Source organism: Lucilia sericata, unplaced genomic scaffold (genome assembly GCF_015586225.1).
Source record: "Lucilia sericata isolate MDLA Ls3-8-SP2 unplaced genomic scaffold, ASM1558622v1 Contig000856F_arrow, whole genome shotgun sequence".
Lineage (NCBI taxonomy): Eukaryota > Metazoa > Arthropoda > Insecta > Diptera > Calliphoridae > Lucilia > Lucilia sericata.
The window spans coordinates 158,914-177,599 of NW_023994847.1; the positions used below are offsets into that span (position 1 = coordinate 158,914).

General features: G+C 28.7%; 2 protein-coding genes across 3 annotated transcripts; one reads left to right on the forward strand and one right to left on the reverse strand.

The window, feature by feature from the left end:
- Positions 1-9,961: 9,961 nt before the first annotated feature.
- Positions 9,962-15,680, reverse strand: LOC119608608 (zinc finger protein 184). Of its 2 annotated transcripts, XM_037963084.1 has the most exons (6): positions 15,328-15,671; positions 14,532-15,251; positions 11,701-12,288; positions 11,006-11,553; positions 10,799-10,933; positions 9,962-10,703 (listed from the first exon to the last, which is right to left on the reverse strand). In XM_037963084.1, exons 2-5 carry the CDS (start codon positions 15,148-15,150, stop codon positions 10,895-10,897), a joined length of 1,794 nt encoding a protein of 597 aa, XP_037819012.1. In that variant the 5' UTR covers positions 15,151-15,251; positions 15,328-15,671; the 3' UTR covers positions 9,962-10,703; positions 10,799-10,894. The 2 variants fall into 2 exon arrangements, with proteins under 2 accessions (XP_037819012.1, XP_037819013.1); XM_037963085.1 differs by having other exon boundaries at positions 10,799-11,553; positions 15,328-15,680.
- A 335-nt stretch (positions 15,681-16,015) lies between these two features.
- On the forward strand, positions 16,016-18,315 carry LOC119608613 (NAD-dependent protein deacetylase Sirt2). Its single transcript, XM_037963091.1, has 4 exons — positions 16,016-16,292; positions 16,885-16,976; positions 17,042-17,138; positions 17,195-18,315. Exons 1-4 carry the CDS (start codon positions 16,217-16,219, stop codon positions 18,082-18,084), a joined length of 1,155 nt encoding a protein of 384 aa, XP_037819019.1. The 5' UTR covers positions 16,016-16,216; the 3' UTR covers positions 18,085-18,315.
- Positions 18,316-18,686: the final 371 nt, after the last annotated feature.

Here is an 18,686-nt window from a genome sequence, read left to right on the forward strand (position 1 = left end):
CTAACTAACTAACTAACTAACTAACTAACTAACTAACTAACTAACTAACTAACTAACTAACTAACTAACTAACTAACTAACTAACTAACTAACTAACTAACTAACTAACTAACTAACTAACTAACTAACTAACTAACTAACTACTAACTAACTAACTAACTAACTAACTAACTAACTAACTAACTAACTAACTAACTAACTAACTAACTAACTAACTAACTAACTAACTAACTAACTAACTAACTAACTAACTAACTAACTAACTAACTAACTAACTACTAACTAACTAACTAACTAACTAACTAACTAACTAACTAACTAACTAACTAACTAACTAACTAACTAACTAACTAACTAACTAACTAACTAACTAACTAACTAACTAACTAACTAACTAACTAACTAACTAACTAACCTACTAACTAACTAACTAACTAACTAACTAACTAACTAACTAACTAACTAACTAACTAACTAGCTAAAATCATTACATCATTTTTATTTGATTTTTCAGTTTTCAAAGAAATTCATATTAAATTGCATGTTTTTACCGTTTACGTTTTATTAATATGTCAAATATTTATTAGTCCTATTTTTCCCATACCACTGTATTGCGGTCATAAAAAACACTTTTTTTCCGTTCAGACTATATGTCTCCCTCCCACTCATCTAACACCAGTTACTAATATAATCAATGTATTAAAGTTAATTGCGCATACTAACTCATTCTTTCTTACTTCAATGGTCATATGAGGAGCTTTCAGCCAAATGTACCTTTTTTATGTTTTCTCAGTACCAAAATCAGTTTACGCGCAAATTTCACACGGTACGGATGTTAATTAGAAGTGTCTTAGAAAATGTTTATTTTTTTATTTAAATAATAGTGCTAAATTAAATATTTTTGCAGAAAATTATAATTTAAATGTTGTTTAATGCCAGTGCATAAAAATCTATTTGAAAAGTTGTCAAATAATGTAGGAAAAAAGTGTTGAAATTTTGTTAGTTTCTTGATTCCTTTTCATGCGGTCGTTCGTTTTCTGTTTTACAAGCATATCTACATATACATACATATGTAGATATGTATGTGTATACATGTCTATGCATGTAAATGCATTTTATTTGTTAGTGTTATATTAAATGAAAAGATCTAAAATGAAGAAAAAAGGCTTCATATGTGTAAAAAAGCAATTTAAAAAATAGCTAAAAATAGGTTAAAAAAGTTAAAATTTAGTAAAAAGCAAAAAATAAAAAAGTTCATTAAAAAAATAAATGAAAATGTTCAATTGTCATAATCTTGTAAGAAACAAAAATGTCTGTTTTTATATTTAAGTATCTTCCAAAATATTAAATTATAACATAAACGGAAAGGGAAGCAAAAAACAAGTAAGTGTATTTTATTTAACAGAAATCTATTTATAATTTTGCATTAAAATAATCTTTACATTACGAAGTCAAATGTTAAACGTACCATATCCTCAAACGCTGTTAAATGTTAAATAAATTATTCACCATCAGTGTGACCATTTTGGCATTTTTGCAGCTAGATTTAGCATTTTTTATTATGATTTAGCTGTAAAATTTTAATTTAGCATTTGGCATTTTATTTAGCATTTTTATGAAATATTCTTAGCATTTTTAGCTTTTTTTGCAATTTTAGTATATAAACAAAAAAAGACAAATTTTTGCAAAAAAGATTTATATTGGAAATAGGTTTAACCGGAAAATTTCAGAATTAAATGTCTACCCAAACACAAGCAACAAGAAATATGAGAAATGTAATAATTTACACTGTAATTCAAAATAATGCAAAAAGATTCATGAAGATAAATAACTTAAAATTACGCCAACACAAGTGAATACTTTAAAATGTTGTATTCTAAAATATTTTTCTAGAACCCAATGCTTTTTTAAATTCGAGGTGATAGAAATAATTCAAGAGTTTTCATATATTTTTACAAATACGTTCAGTACGCTATTTTACAAACTAATACTTTTTGTTTGCTCATGGAATGACACATATAATTTTGGAAAAGGCTATGTATGGCGGTTAATTAATAAATTTTATTTTTTCCTATACGAAATAAAGAGGTTTTAATTTTTATCATCCTTCAGGAGTTCTTGTTAATTTATTGAAAATAAGAATTGAAAAAATCAATAATATATAATTAAGACTTTCTCATCCTACTTTCTGTTCTTTTTATTTTTACCAAATTTTTAGTAATTTTGTTGTCACGTTTTTTTTCTTAATTAAAAAAAAATACATAAATTTCGAAAATATTATTGACAATTTATTCCAGAATTACAAACTTACGAATTTGTATATATCTCTCAATTCATTTCATACATTCTCATATATATTTTTCCGAAAAAATCTTGGAAATATGAGTTATAAACCTGACATCTATTCACCGAGATTTAAAATTATTTCAACGGAATTTTCAATATTTTTGTGACATGAAAACCATTTTTAAAGTGTTTTGAGGAAGACAAATAAAATTGTTTATATAAAAAAAGTAAAACTAGAATTATTATACTTTTCCTTCCGAAAACACATATAGGTTTTATACCATGAGCAACTAGTGTAATTAATAGAGTTTTAATGTAATTTTTGCATTCAGAAATATTTTAAAGTTAGAGACATTACATATTGCTAAATTTACAAAAATTTTGAAATAATTTTTAGCATTTCTGTTTATCTTAATACCACGGAACTTAATTTTTTACCCTACTCCACTATACTACGTTTGAGTATACTAATCGGTTAAGAATCATTTTCTGAATCGATTAAGCCATATATGTAAGTCTGACGTCTGGTAGAGGTTGAAATTTTCAAAACAATAAGCACGTATGCTTTTTGATCCAATGACAAAACCTTTTAAAAATGGTTAAAGTCCGTCCTTTATTTTACCTAGCCCCCATACATATACAAATGTATAAAGCCTTTCTCAGAAAATTAGTTTAAATATATCGGAACCAAGGTTCAATTCAACATAAATGCTTTATTACGAAAAATAAATCAAATTTTATACTCATATGGTCAACCACGGCAGAATATACTTTCTTAATTGTTATAAATAACAATGAATTTCAGTTACAAATTAATATGAATTGTTCATAAAAACACTTAAAATATTTTAGCATTTTTTTTTGGCATTTTAAAATCAATTTAGCATTTTTTCTAGCATTATTTTGGATGGGATTTAGCCGCAACATTTTTTGAGACCTGGTCACACTGTTCACCATTGATACTTTACTTACTTCACTGTCTGTAAAATAAATAACAATATTTATGTAATTGATGTTCATAAAATTAATTTTTTCCAAAATTAAAAACAAATGTGAAATTCATATTTTTAATAAAAAAAACACCTATGTATGTACAAACAAACATACATGCATATGTATGTATGTATTTATCCACATGATTTGTAGGATAATTGTAGTTCTAGTTAACATTATAACTGACAAACATATATTCTTTTCACATTGTATAAAGTATGTCCTACTCCCACTCCTCTAAAATGTCACAATAAAAGAATTTAAGTTAATTGCGCATACTAACGCATTCACTCTTACTTATATTTGCATATTAAGAGCTTTTGGTACAATGTACTTTTCTTTCTAATGCCAAATTCAGTTTACGCGCAAATTTCACACGGTTCGGTTGTTAAGTAGAAGTGCTTAGAAAATTTTTTTATTTGTATTTAAAGAAATAAAGAAAAATTAAATATTTTTGTATAAAATTACCATTAAAGTATTGTTTAATGTTTGTGCATAAAAATCTATTTAAAAAAGTTCTAAATTAATATTGAAAAAAAGTGTGTAAAGTTGTGGAAATTTTGTTAATTTCTTAATTCTTTTTAAGGTCTTCGTTCGTTGCGTCTGTTCTGTCATGCAAACATACATATACAACATGCAACATGTGCATATGTTTGTATGTTTCTGTGTTGTGTTAGTGTTATATTAGATGAGAATAAAAAAGTTAAGTAAAATGTTATACATACATAATATGTATGTATGTATGTATTCAAATAAATAAAAAATGTCCATGATCTCAAGTTTAGAAAAAAAAAGCTCAGTGCTAGCAAAATAATGTGTTATATTAAAATGAGCTTTATAAGAAAAAAATGTCAGAATAAAAAACGTTAAAGTTTAGAAAAAATAAATAAAAGCTGTTTTTGTGTAATAATGTGTTAAAATAGCTTCAATTGAAAAAAGGTTAGAGCTTTAAAAAAAAATATGTAAATTATAATAATTATGTCTATAGGACATAATAATGCAAAAAAAGAAATTAGTTATATCAATATATTAAATATCAATATCTAAAGGAAATGTATAATTTTAGCATAAACGGAAAAGGAAGTACTAAACAAGTAAGTGTATTTCTTGTTTTCTCTTTTAACTTAATATAAATCTTGGACAAAAAGCTTTTTACTAATTTTAAATAGCAGATATACATATGTTCTTGCATACATACATACATACATACATACATACATACATACATACATACATACATACATACATACATACATACATACATACATACATACATACCTACATACATACATACATACATACATACATACATACATACATACATACATACATACATACATACATACATACATACATACATACATACATACATACATACATACATACTACATACATACATACATACATACATACATCATACATACCTACATACATACATACATACATACATACATACATACATACATACATACTACATACATACATACATACATACATCATACATACAACATACATACTACATACATACATACATACATACATCATACATACATACATACATACATACATACATACATACATACATACATACATACATACATACATACATATACATACTACATACATACATACATACATACATACATACATACATACATACATACATACATACATACATACATACATACATACATACATACATACATACATACATACATACATACATACATACATACATACATACATACATACATACATACATACATACATACATACATACATACATACATACATACATACATACATACATACATACATACATACATACATACATACATACATACATACATACATACATACATACATACATACATACATACATACATACATACATACATACATACATACATACATACATACATACATACATACATACATACATACATACATACATACATACATACATACATACATACATACATACATACATACATACATACATACATACATACATACATACATACATACATACATACATACATACATACATACATACATACATACATACATACATACATACATACATACATACATACATACATACATACATACATACATACATACATACATACATACATACATACATACATACATACATACATACATACATACATACATACTACATACATACTACATACATACATACATACATACATACATACATACATACATACATACATACATACATACATACATACATACATACATACCTACATACATACTACATACATACATCATACATACTACATACATACATACATACATACATACATACATACATACATACATACATACATACATACATACATACATCCTACATACATACATACATACATACATACATACATACATACCTAATACATACATACATACATACATACATACTACATACATACATACATACATACATACTACTACATACATACATACATACATACATACATACTACATACATACATACATACATACATACATACCTACATACATACATACATACATACATCATACATACATACATACATACATACATACATACTACTACTACATACATACATACATACATACATACATACATACATACTACATACACATACATACATACACCATACATACATATGTATCATTACCAACAATGTTCTCAATAGGGATTCTACATCCCAAAAAATATAAATAAGTTTTCTTAAATTTTAATAATTTTGCGGAAATTACTCAATTTTTTGATATTTTTATTCTTTTCGATGAATTGTAAATCAAATTATCTTTCAAAATATATAATGCTACTTTTGTTTAATTGCAGAATAACAATTCAGAAGTAATCCTGAAAATTAATACATACATATAATAGAAAAAATCTTAAATTTTTATAAAAAATCAATTCGGTCTAATGTACATTAATTTTTACTCTTAACATAGGAATACAAGTTGCAAATGTTAGCTTTTAAAATAATAATAAAATGAATTGCTGACTTTAAGGCGTTAGTTTAAAATGTTTCTTATAAAAACCTTATTGGATACGTGATCAGGGCTACCTGATGTGAAGATTTCTTAAGAAAACTAATAGGTGAGGGATTCTTGGCTTAATTAACATCAATTGCAATATTTACACGTAAAGTTATGAAAAAAGATTGTATTTTCTGCACTAACATTAATGAGAACAAAAAATATTGATTGGTCTCATGAAATTGGGATTTTTTATATCTTTAACGATTTTTTAAGAAATTCTAATTCAATATTTAAAATATTTTGTTACTTTACCATCACTATAATAGGTGGATATATATTGTAACACCCACCTTAAAGTATACCGATCGACACAGAGTCACTTTCTAAGTCGATTAACACAGAGGGAAAAAGAAATATACATGCCTGGTACCAAATTGACAACAAAGATTTTATAATTTTTCAATAACATCCGTTGTCAAAGTATATACATACGTACGACAACGCAACGTTGTCAACATTGCAACAATTCGTTGTTGAAATCTAAATTTTATACACATCCATTGTCTAAGCGTTAACAAACGTGGTAAGCTCACTATTGGCAAGGGATTGTTTGTCAATAGTGAGCTTACCACGTTTGTTAACATTTAGATAACGGATGTGTACAAAATTTAGATTTCGACAACTAATTGTTACATAGTGTTGTCGTACGTATGTATATACTTTGACAACGGATGTTATAGAAAAATTATAAAATCTTTGGTGTCAATTTGGTAACAGGCGTGTATATTTCTTTTTCCCTCTGTGAAGATACTTTGATGAAATTTCTTGAAACTCTTTTCTTGTTAACTACGGAATAGGTTGAATTTAGGAAGATATTTAGAATGAATTATATTTGCACTGTTTTAAAAAAAAGCCCCAAAAATTACATTAGCTTTGCACTACATACTTTAAAAGTTTTTGCTGGGGCTTACTGGTGTAGGGTATCATATGGTAGAACTACAGAGAGCTTCACATCTAGATGGTTTCTGGAAAGAAAGAAGATAATGTTAATATATGAAATAGCAGTAAGAAAAACAACCAGTTAGTGAGTTTGTATTAAATTCCACCACCATCAGTGGTAATTAAGGTTATGTATAAGTTTATCATACGTACATATGTAACACCAACAAATTCATCCGAGACCTATATTCAAGGGAAATGGATTTATCGTTAACAACACCAAACACTTTCGAAAATCTCATGAACAATAGGGAAATGGAACAAGTACCAAGCTATTATATTATTAGTACAAAAATCACCAGAACTTGTTCCCAAGAGTAAACTTTCCTATAACTTTGAGTGTTTAAAAAATTACTAGTACCATTAGTTCTAGACTTATACTAGTACACTTGGACCCAATTGGGTCCTTTAGAACCAGTTAATTGCTAGTTCTAATGCTAGTCCCCATAATTGGTGATTTTGCTCCTTTGTAATCCTACAGTCTGGTTCCATATGAAAATTACTACAATATTTGTTTTTATATTAGCTTTATTTATAAAAATTTAATTTAAATAAAACAAGTAAGAAGTTATAGTAGGGTAAGGCCGACCATATAATACCCTACACCAGTTATAAAAATAAAATGTTATTAAGTGTTCATAATAAAGCATTTAAGTTGAATTGTACCTTGTCACAGATATACTTTAGCCATTTTTTGTTGAATGAAATTGTGTACATTTAAGCCATATTTCGAAGGGGGCTTTTTATAGGGGCGAGGGCCAAATGAGGCCCTTTCATCAAAAAAATTAATCAGGGTCATTTATCCGGTATAGAACTTGGTTTTGCAGCTTTTTGTCGAGATACGAGTTTATTGAACATAATTATGAACTTAAAAGCCCTATTCAGGGGGTTCTGTTGTATGGGGGCTAGGTCAAATATTGGACCGATGTTACCCATTTTCAATAGGATTCGTCTCTAGATCATCATTTCATTGAATTATTAGTACAAGGTTTACAAGGCCTTTTCAGTGGTTCAGTTGTATGGGGGCTAGGTGAATTAATGCTAGCTGAATTTTCAATAAATAGACTTCGTCACTGAGACAATAGATGATCATGTACCAAATTTCATTGAATTATCTCAAAAATGATTCTAAGCCAATTGGTATAATGTAAGGTGGGTATAGGACCCATATTATTGTGCGTTCCAAACATCAGCACAAACCCAATATACCCTCCCCACTAAAAATTTGTAAATACATTTACCTAACGATGTAAATTGAAAGTTTGTAGAAATTCTGGTTTCTATCCGTATCACCAACGTTAATAGCGTGGGTTATATAATGTTCAAAATTACATTCAGGTATCGCCTTAAATACATTTGAGTACGATAAAATATATATTAAACCCAAGTTTAATATGATCACTGCAATTTTTAATTTTAACAGACGTTCTTACATACTAAAATTGTTTGTACTAGTGTCTGCTGTTCTAGTAATAGTACTAGTAGCTTTTAGACAATTATCGCTTCATTTTCTGTTTTAACATTTTCTATTTTTTTTCATTTCAAAAAATTGTTCCAAAGTTAAAAAAATAAATTTGAATTATTTAAGATTTTGATTACGGTGATATCTAGGGGTTCTAAAAAATATAATAAGAGATAGAAATCCCTCAACTGTTTCTAAAAACTGATTCCAATATTGATAATTTTAAAAATATATGTATGTATATGTATAAAAATCTGGAACTGTTCCTTAGAGTGATATGATTTTCAATAGGTGACGATTTCGAACGAAACCCTTTAATGAAAGAACAAATTCCAAAACAGTATATAACAGTTTCGAATAAAAGTTATTAGTCTAAATGCCAAACTAAATGAATAATAACTAAAACTACTTAAGTTCTTATTCATAATAAAATCTGTATATTTTATAAAAAGTTTAAAAATGAAATTATATATGGACATTTTGCTTCATAAACCTTTTTAAATAAAATAAAATGTTGATTATGAATATCGGAGTTAAGATGTTGTATTTGAAACAATTTCAATAAATTTCCCCAAAAAACAAATTTCAATGTGAATTTTTATGTTGTAAACATACTTTATTTTTAAACGTTTATTATAATTTTTATATACTTCTTTTTTTTTAATTTTAAGTACATTATCAATTATTATTGTTGTTGTTTTTCAAAAAATTCAACGTATAAAAAAATCATTACAAAAAAAATTATACATGATAAAATACTTTATTTATATATATATTTTTGTTTAAATTTTTATATTTCCATATAGTTTTTTTTTTATTAATTGTTCAATGATTTTATATTTTCTTGTTCAATTTTTACTCTGATGTTTATTATGTTTTATGATTTTTCGGCATAAATCTATGCTATAGTAGTAGTTGCAGTAATAGTTACTAACAAATGTACTTTAAAATAAATTTAAAACTAAATAGTTTTATTTAATAAAATAAAATAAAACATGTTTGTTAAAAAGCAAAGTTTATTTAATTTAAATAATATAGGGAAAATAACTAAAATAGTGTAGAAAAAAACCAAGTAATTTAAACTTTATTAAAGTAAAATTTTAAACAATAAACTTAAACTTAAGTTTATAAAAGACAGCAACAAAATAGTAGTAGAAAAAGGAAAGTAAAATGTTTAACACCCTGTATTTATTTATTTTTATAATAGTATTTATTTTGTTTTTTTAATTTATTATTACACAAGAAGAGAGCAATTTTTCAATTAACTCCAAGAGTTTTTTTGTAACCATGTATGTATGTAGTTTGTAGAGTATGGCTGCACAGCAGTTTGTGTCTTTGAAAGAGAAGAAGAAGCTTCTTTTTGTATACCCTAGTTAGATAGATTTTTTGTTAGTTTTTTTTTGTGTGTTTTTTACTTTTTTGTTTTGTCTCTGAGGGAGAGGAAAGAGATTTAGTTTTAACGAACATCAAAATTCTAAGCCTAAAATTTAGTTTTAACGAATTTCTAAGAAATTCTCTAAAGAAAAACAGTAACTTCTAGTTTACTAAGAAGATAATAATTTGTTTCTTATCTTATCGTTTGTTGTTGGTTTTGTTCTAAGGATGTATTTAGTATGTATAGCAAGATGTATGTATAGATGTGAGTTTTATAGGATATTGGCCAGAGGGGGGTTTATGATTTGTGACAAGTGACAATTAGTTTGTTTTTGATTTATCGCAATTAAAATGATTAATTTTGTTAATTAATTCTTATAGAATTAACTGCAATTGGAAAATGATTTTAAAATTAAATTTTAAATTTGTTACATGATTTAAAGCCAGTATATGTATGTATATGCATATAAGTTCGTATGTTTGTGTATGTAGTACGTATAAATATTTAATTTACATACAATTTCATTGATATATTTACAAAATTAAATGATTTCCAACTGCTGCAACAAGGATTATTTATAACCATCTAAACGTAAGAAAAACAAAAAAAAAAAACAAAACAATGAAATATGTCAATTAATGAATTCTTGGAATCATTATAACTATAATTTTAATACGAACCCCCCGCGCCTGCCTCCTCCTTAGCGCAAATTGTACACTATACGCGTATAGTAGTACTACTACATATGCATATGTATGTAATGCGTATGCGTGAAGTTAGATGAGTGTGTGATTGAATGAGATGTTATTGTGTTTCTGTGAAATTGAAAGAAGTTTTTAGTATGATTCTTCTCCTTCGACTCTGCCTCAGCCAGTATGAATACGTACATGATTTGTTAGTGTACTTTTTTGTCTAAATTGCTTAGGACAATAGGAACAAGCATAGGGCTTCTCGCCCGTATGTATTTTCATATGATTATTTAATGTGGACAATTGTCTGAAGTGACTCTCGCATATTTTACATTTATAGGGCTTTTCACCGGTATGGGTCTTCAAGTGATTTGTCAGTGTGCTCTGTTGCGAGAATGTCCGACGGCAGACACTGCACATAAATGGACGATCTGGACAACTGTTGCGCAAACAGTGGGGCACAACTCCAGTACTTGTGGTGGTTGTGTTGTTGTGGTTATTATTAGTAGTGTTGTTGTTGTTTACCGTTGCAAACTGCTCCTTTGTGCTCAGAGTGCTGACGGTTGTATTGCTGTCTAGAAAGTGTAACAAGGGATGATGTTCAACTTGTGGCTGTATTTGTAGGTGTCCTGAAGCGGTCGGTGTCACCATTATGGTAGCTGCAGCTAAAGGGATGTTATTACCGCCCGCCTGATGGTGGTGGGGATGATGGTGGTTACCTACTTGTACAACTGATCCTCCCCCTCCTACATTTTGTTGATGTTGTTGTCATTGTTGTTGGTGTTGATGGTTAGCGTGTAAAAATTCAAAATAAAGTTTTTTGTTAAGCGTAAATAAAGTTCAATTTTACTTTTTTTCAACTCAGTGGAACGGCGACAAAACAAGCGCCTCACCTGTGCCTGCTGTTGTAGAGTTAGTTGTTATGGTGGCCACTTGATTGGCATGTGTCTTCATGTGATTGTTTAGGGTGCTCTGTTGCCGGAACGTCATGCAACAATAAGCACAAGCGTAGGGCTTATCACCCGAATGTATCTTCTTATGATTTGCCAATGTTGCCAATTGACTAAATGACTTTTCGCATGTATCGCATTTATAAGGTTTTGGATCAATATGCGTACGTTCGTGATTATGCAGGGTACTTAATTGTGGGAAACGTTTCTGACAGATTTTACACTGATACGGCTTGACCAGCTCATCGGCCTGCGGTGAATTGTAACTGCCCGTATACAGGCTCTTCGTTATGTTTTGCCTTTGCTGTGGCGTATACGTTACAATTGTACCCTGTCCTTGTTGCTGTTGTTGCTGCTGCTGCTGCTGTTGCATCTGTTGTTGATGTATTAGTTGAGCTTGGGCAGCAGCAGCTGCTGCTGAATGTACAATCGTTTTTGAGTGACCCTTGCGTGAAGTACCCTGCGTTTGTTGCGTCTGATAGTTTAGTATCGCTGCTGGCGTTTGATTCGATTCTGCAAGTGAAGCAAAAACTGAAAACACAAAATTAAATATTATTTTATTATTTATTTTTATTTAGTTAAATGGAAGAGAATGTTGTAAATGAAATGAATGGCTTAATTAAATGATCTATAATAACTGTTGTAGTACTTGTTGTTGATTTCATGTAATAATTCAGACTATGTTGTTTAAGCACCATTTCAACAACTCTGAAAGAACTGTTTCTTTAAGGAAATTCATGCAATATAAGATTAGGATTTTTTCTGCTATTGTTTTAGAAATGTGTGGTAAAATCTGCCGCAATTAGAAAAAAAATAGACTTTTTATTACAAAATCTCTTTTGAATTTTTTAACGGTAAAGAATGGTTTTTTCCTTTAAGAGCTTTTTGGTCGCTTATTGGGATACGAATGTGATATCTTTTAAAATAAATATTTTATAACTGATAACAAATGCTTTTACATATTTTGCATAACGTCACATTTAACATTTTTAAGATTTTAAAGGTGAAGCACCATTTTAAATAAAAATACAAAAAATTGTTGATTTTGCATATAAAATTTTAATTATTTTTTCAATTTGGACAAATTTTTGCTAAGAATAAATAATAGCAAAAATGCCCACATTTGACCCACTGTAACTTAGAGAGTTCTTGAGAGATCTTGTTGAATCTGCGTAAACTACTATCCAATAGAACTAACCTAGTTGCAAATTTCATCCCGATTAGAAGACGTTAGTTGCAAAAGTTGGTTCACATGAAAGGAAATCACCCATAAATAAAATTAATTCCTTATTTGTTACAAGATTTTTCCTTTTAGAATTATTTTCTTAAATTCCACTTAAATTTATATAAACTGTTTTATCGACGAAATTTATGTATTTTATAAAGCGTGGCATTTGTCACCAAGTTCAATTTGAGAACCTCTTTATCGACAATGTAATAGAATTTAACAATATAAATCCTTGTTATTTTGTTGCATTTCGGTTGTTATTTTAAAAGAAATTCTTTCTTTCAGTGTAAAATTAAATTTGTTTAGTAAAATGTACTTATTTGTTAGGAAAAAATAATATATCATGTATTTTACGAAATTACTTTGTAAAATACAAGATTTTCATCCTTTTGTCCGTAGCTCTTCTAGTTAAGCCAGAAAATGGACTTTTAAGTTTTCACTCAAAATTCTAGTTTTAGTAGGAAATACAAGTGATCACAGATTTTATCATTTTGGCCGTAGCTTTAAAAACATTTTTAAAAAAGAAAGGAAGTTACAAAGCAATTTCTTACTTTCGTAACATCTCAAAATAGCTTCATATTTCCTATTATATTGTATGAACTTCTTTTTAATTAAACTTTTTTTTTTTTAAACGAGTCATGGATTAAGATTTTAAAACTGATGCATTAAGTATTTTTTTGAAATTGAATTTGTATTTGATTGGAAAGAGTGTGAGGACAACTTGCGCTTTGAAGTTGTTAAATTATTACAACACTTTTTTAGAATTTTTGAAATGTTTTAAATAAAAATACTTCTTGGTTCATTTCTTCGGTTGATATTTGGAAACAAATCAACACTTTTTTGAATAAAATCGATAAGATATTTTATTCGATTTTTTCATTACTCTCAATAAAGACTTATTATAAATTTCATATTTTGAATGATTTATGAGTTTTTAAGTAAAAATTTTAGAACTCTGTACAAAATTTAGCAAAAATATGCAAGCTAAATAATTACATAATCAAAAGTAGATTTTGATGTAATTCTAATGGACTATTCCTGAGAATAATATATAATATTTATTTATTTTTGTAAACAAAAAGTGGTTTAAAAGCTATAATCTACATAGAATACGTTGTATCAATAATAAAAGATCTAAACGATCTTAAGCAGACAAAAAACAAATAACTTAAGACTAAAAATTAAAATTATAGAATGTTGCATGGTAATTGTTAAAGAATGTTTTTCATGTTAAAGCGATCTTAAAAACTTAAAGCGATTTAAAAAAATAAAAAGTGTTATTATGCGATTTAAAAAAAGTGAAACATGGAACAATGTTATTACATACATGTATAAAATGATGATTTAATGGAATTAATTAAATAAAGCGAAAAATAATAAATGCCAATACAAGACTATTTTCTTTACAAAACAATAATAAAATAATGATAACCATTCATTTCAGTTTTAAACGGATGAGGTAGATGGGTAGATAGTAGCAGTAGGAGAAGCAAGAACGAACATCAACAACAACCATCAGTTCAATAGACTTTTATTTACTACTCACCCTTATGCGTTTTAATATGATTTATTAATGTCGATTGTTGTCGAAAGTCCTTAGAACATATATTGCATTTAAATGGTTTCTCGCCAGTGTGAATCTTGACATGATTCGTAAGTGTTGATATCTGACGAAAGGCCTTGTCGCAATGTTTACACTTGTAGGGTCTTTCGTCGGTGTGTATCTTCATGTGATTTCGCAGTGTGGTCAACTGGCGAAATTTATTTTTACAAATGTGGCACTGTTTCTTTTTGCGTGGATCGTCGATTATCGGCTCGACTATCTCTTCGGGCATTTCAATTTTTGTCACTGGCATCGGAGTGATGGGTGCAGGATTATTGTTAAGCGATGAGGAAGCTGCCGCCGTTGTTGAAATGTCCAGTAAATGAACCAATGGGTGTTGTGGATGTAGCATGGCTTGGTGTGTGGGATGTTGTATGGCTTGTACCGCTGTTAATTGATGCAGCGTAAAGGGTGCTTGCTGCAGGCCAGCTGCAGATATTGTTGTTTGCTGTTGACCCGAAGACGTGGTCACGCCGTGCGATGTCGTTATTTGTGCCGGTGCATAGTGTTGATAGTTGACCATGGCGGCCGCACTTACAGCTGTAGCATGATTGAGATGCATCTTGCATGAGGTATTTTGCGATTCGTCGCTTCCTCTCCTATTCGAGTCTTGTACAAATTAACGCAATACGGTCCCAGTTGGACGGTTCGAATCAAGAAAAACTTCAGTAAATAAAAAAAAATATATTTTAAAAACACATTCATTTAGAAAACTCAACGAGAAAGTGGCCAAACTTACCCCTTTTCACTTTTTGACTGACTGGCTGGCTGTGTGTCTTGTTTTCGTTATTATTACTGCCACTGTGGCAACGTGTGTGCTTGTTTTTCTTCTTCCAATAGAGAGTTTCGTTTTGTCTGTGATTTCACGTTTTTTTCTTTTGCTCACATTTCACTTGATTTTCAACATGTTTTCACTTTATTCGCAACTTTAACGGCACTTATTATCGAAAATCAATAAATTTACTGGGTTTTTATGCATTTATTTGTAAATTTTCATTAAATAATTTTCTTTTCTCAAGGATTTTAGTTGGTTACAAAAAAATTTTCAGGAAAAGAAAACAAACAGCTGGGTTGGTCAATTTGTCAAGTTTTTAAAAACAACATTGTAGAGTTGCATTTTAAGAAAAAAGCGTGGTTTTACAGAGATGTAATTATGGGTAGTGAAATTTCAGAGTTGATATTTTGCCGCTTATTTACAGCAATTAAGAAAGTCATCAGTGCCGAATTGAGAGTAAACTTTTTAAAAAACATGCTGTTTTGGTAAAATGAAACATTACGAACTTTACTTATTTACATTTTAACAACAATCTATTACTTATATAATATAAGAAAATTTACAAAATTCCATTAATGTGTGCTTAATTCTACAACATTCAGCTTTGATATATAATTGACGAATGTATTATAAAACTGGCAACACCATTTTGATTTATTTTGACATTTGTTGTGTTATTTTCATTTGCTTGGTATTTTTCTTCTTGTTGGTAAAGTAAATATTTTCTTTGGTAAATCGTTTAATTGAGAAATTAACCAAAACGGCGTCCTTACTACGTTCCAGAGTACAAATTACTAAGCAATTGTTAAAAAATTATCAATTACAACGACGTGAAATTGTACAATTGATAAATATGAGTGAAGAAAAACCAACATCGTCAAAAAATGAAAACAAAGAAAGTCTATCAGAACGAGAGAAAGAAGAAACAGGTTAGTAAATGCAGCAAAAAAAAGCATGTTAAAAACAAAACATAGCTGTCAGACATGAACAGTAGGGTGGTCCCGAAATAGTAGTTGCTGATGTTGAGTTAACTATTTAATCAGGACTAACATAAAATATACATAGTATGTATGTATATCACTACGCGTAATTTCTTAAGCTTTTCATAGATATATATGATTTCATTAGACAATAGAACAAATATTGTAGTTTAACGGACATACACAATGTCATTTAAAAAACTGAAAACTGTGTCCGATGTTTGACTAACAATTTTAATTTTTCTTTCTAAACGCCAAAACTTGAATAAAGAGATTTTTATTTTTGATATCATTTTATTTCTACCCGATTTTTTTAAACTAGTGCAACATTTTGATCTAGATCGAATTTCGAAAAACGAAAAAAAACCGTTTCGTTTTCAATATTTTTGAACTAGCAAAAAATTGTCATATTATGCACTCATTTTACTTTTCGGTGGAAACATCAGTAGCTTATTTTTTTTCAATGCAAACGGGACCCCCAAATGAATAGTGGGAAAATGAATCCCTATATACAAAAGATTAATATGATTGCTTTTTCCAGATGATAATACAATGGAAGCCATTAGGAAATTTTTTTCTCAAAAACTTAATTTAGTAACAACTCTGGATGAAGAAGATGGCTCCTCCAAAAAGGTTTTTATACAAATAAAATAAAAATTAAATAACAAAAATCTTTAAACATTTTTTTTTTAAATCAGGTAATTGAAAATTTAACATTTGAGGGTTTGTGTGATCATTGGAAGTCTAAAGGTTTTAAAAATATTATAACTATGGTGGGAGCTGGTATATCGACATGTAAGTATTTTTTTGTCGAATTAAATTTCCATTATTTTATGTTTCACTACTTTTAGCGGCTGGTATTCCCGATTTTCGTTCGCCTGGCTCTGGTTTATATGACAATTTACAAAAATATAATTTACCACATCCTTCGGCCATCTTTGAAATGGATTATTTTGAAGAGAATCCTCAGCCGTTCTTTGCTTTAGCTAAAGAACTTTATCCCGGTTCTTTCAATCCCACACCATCACATTATTTTGTAAGACTTTTACATGATAAAGGTTTGCTCTTACGTCATTATACCCAAAATATCGATACTCTCGAGAGAATTGCTGGTTTGCCTGATGATAAACTGGTCGAGGCTCATGGAACTTTCTTTACCAATCATTGTTTGGGTTGTCGTAAGCTATACTCCATGGAATGGATGAAGGAACAAATTTTTGCGGATAGTGTACCCACTTGTACTGTATGCAATTGTGTGGTTAAACCTGATATTGTTTTCTTTGGTGAAAATCTGCCCGAGAAATTCTATACACTACCAGCCAAAGATTTCAATAAATGTGATTTGCTCATCATAATGGGCACTTCGTTGGAGGTACAACCATTTGCCTCGCTCATTGATCGTGCCAACTCAAAGTGTGTACGTTTGCTAATCAATCGCACTAAAGTTGGTAATGATTTCGGGGGTATAAGTTCTTGGTTTATGAGTGGTCCCGGACTTATGTTTGATAATCCCAAAAATACCCGTGATATCGCTTATATTGGCGATTGTGATGATGGCTGCCTGGCTTTGGCAGATGCTTTAGGCTGGAAGGATGAATTACAAGAGTTAATAAAAAGTGAACATGAACGTTTAGATAAGGAAAATCCAAAGGATAAAGGCAATACTGCGAAAAACGCAAATAGTGACAAAGAAGAGGATGAGGATAAAATAAATGATGAAGCACGAAAAGTGGATTCATAATTTTGTCTGGTTTTGGTGCAATATTTAGATGTTCTTCTCGTAAATTTACATATTTTGAATGTAATAGGACAATTTTAAAAGCTTCGTTAGTAATTTAGTAATACAGGACTATAAATATTTATTCCCAGTTACATTATACATATTTCTTGTAAGTAATAATTGTTTTGAACAATTTGAGGTAATAAAAGACTAATACATAATTTATGTAGTACCTTAACATTTTACTCTTACTTTCATTACGCCTTAGAATATGCAATTAAAAACAAAACTACCACTTAACAGAATGTTACAGAGCGTATTAAATTTAACAAATGTTATGTATTTAAAATAATTTCTATTTGTGAGAAAAATGTATGGCAATATGATCAGTTATAAAACTTTTTTGGGAGGTACAATAGTTTTTCAATATTGTTGATCCTATGAAAAATATTTTAAAAATTTTGCTTTTAAATTTTTATAGTTGAACAGAATTTCGTTATTTAATTTGATTTTTTTAATTTAATTATGACAAAAAAAGATTAAATCGACCAGGAATCGAACCGGCAACGTTCAGTTTGTTAATTATCCGTTCCATCCACTACACCACTGCATTATTTTGTCTT

Excerpts from the sequence above, each read along its gene's own strand:
- LOC119608608 (XM_037963084.1), bottom strand. The coding sequence starts at position 15,150 with ATGCATCTCAATCATGCTACAGCTGTAAGTGCGGCCGCCATGGTCAAC. Across the intron at positions 11,554-11,700 it reads CTCTACAACAGCAGGCACAG|GAGGGGGAGGATCAGTTGTA; the intron begins GTGAGGCGCTTG and ends AACAAAATGTAG. Across the intron at positions 10,934-11,005 it reads AAAGTACACTAACAAATCAT|AAACACAATAACATCTCATT; the intron begins GTACGTATTCAT and ends TCAATTTCACAG.
- LOC119608613 (XM_037963091.1), top strand. The coding sequence starts at position 16,217 with ATGAGTGAAGAAAAACCAACATCGTCAAAAAATGAAAACAAAGAAAGT. Across the intron at positions 16,293-16,884 it reads ACGAGAGAAAGAAGAAACAG|ATGATAATACAATGGAAGCC; the intron begins GTTAGTAAATGC and ends TGCTTTTTCCAG. Across the intron at positions 16,977-17,041 it reads AAGATGGCTCCTCCAAAAAG|GTAATTGAAAATTTAACATT; the intron begins GTTTTTATACAA and ends TTTTTAAATCAG.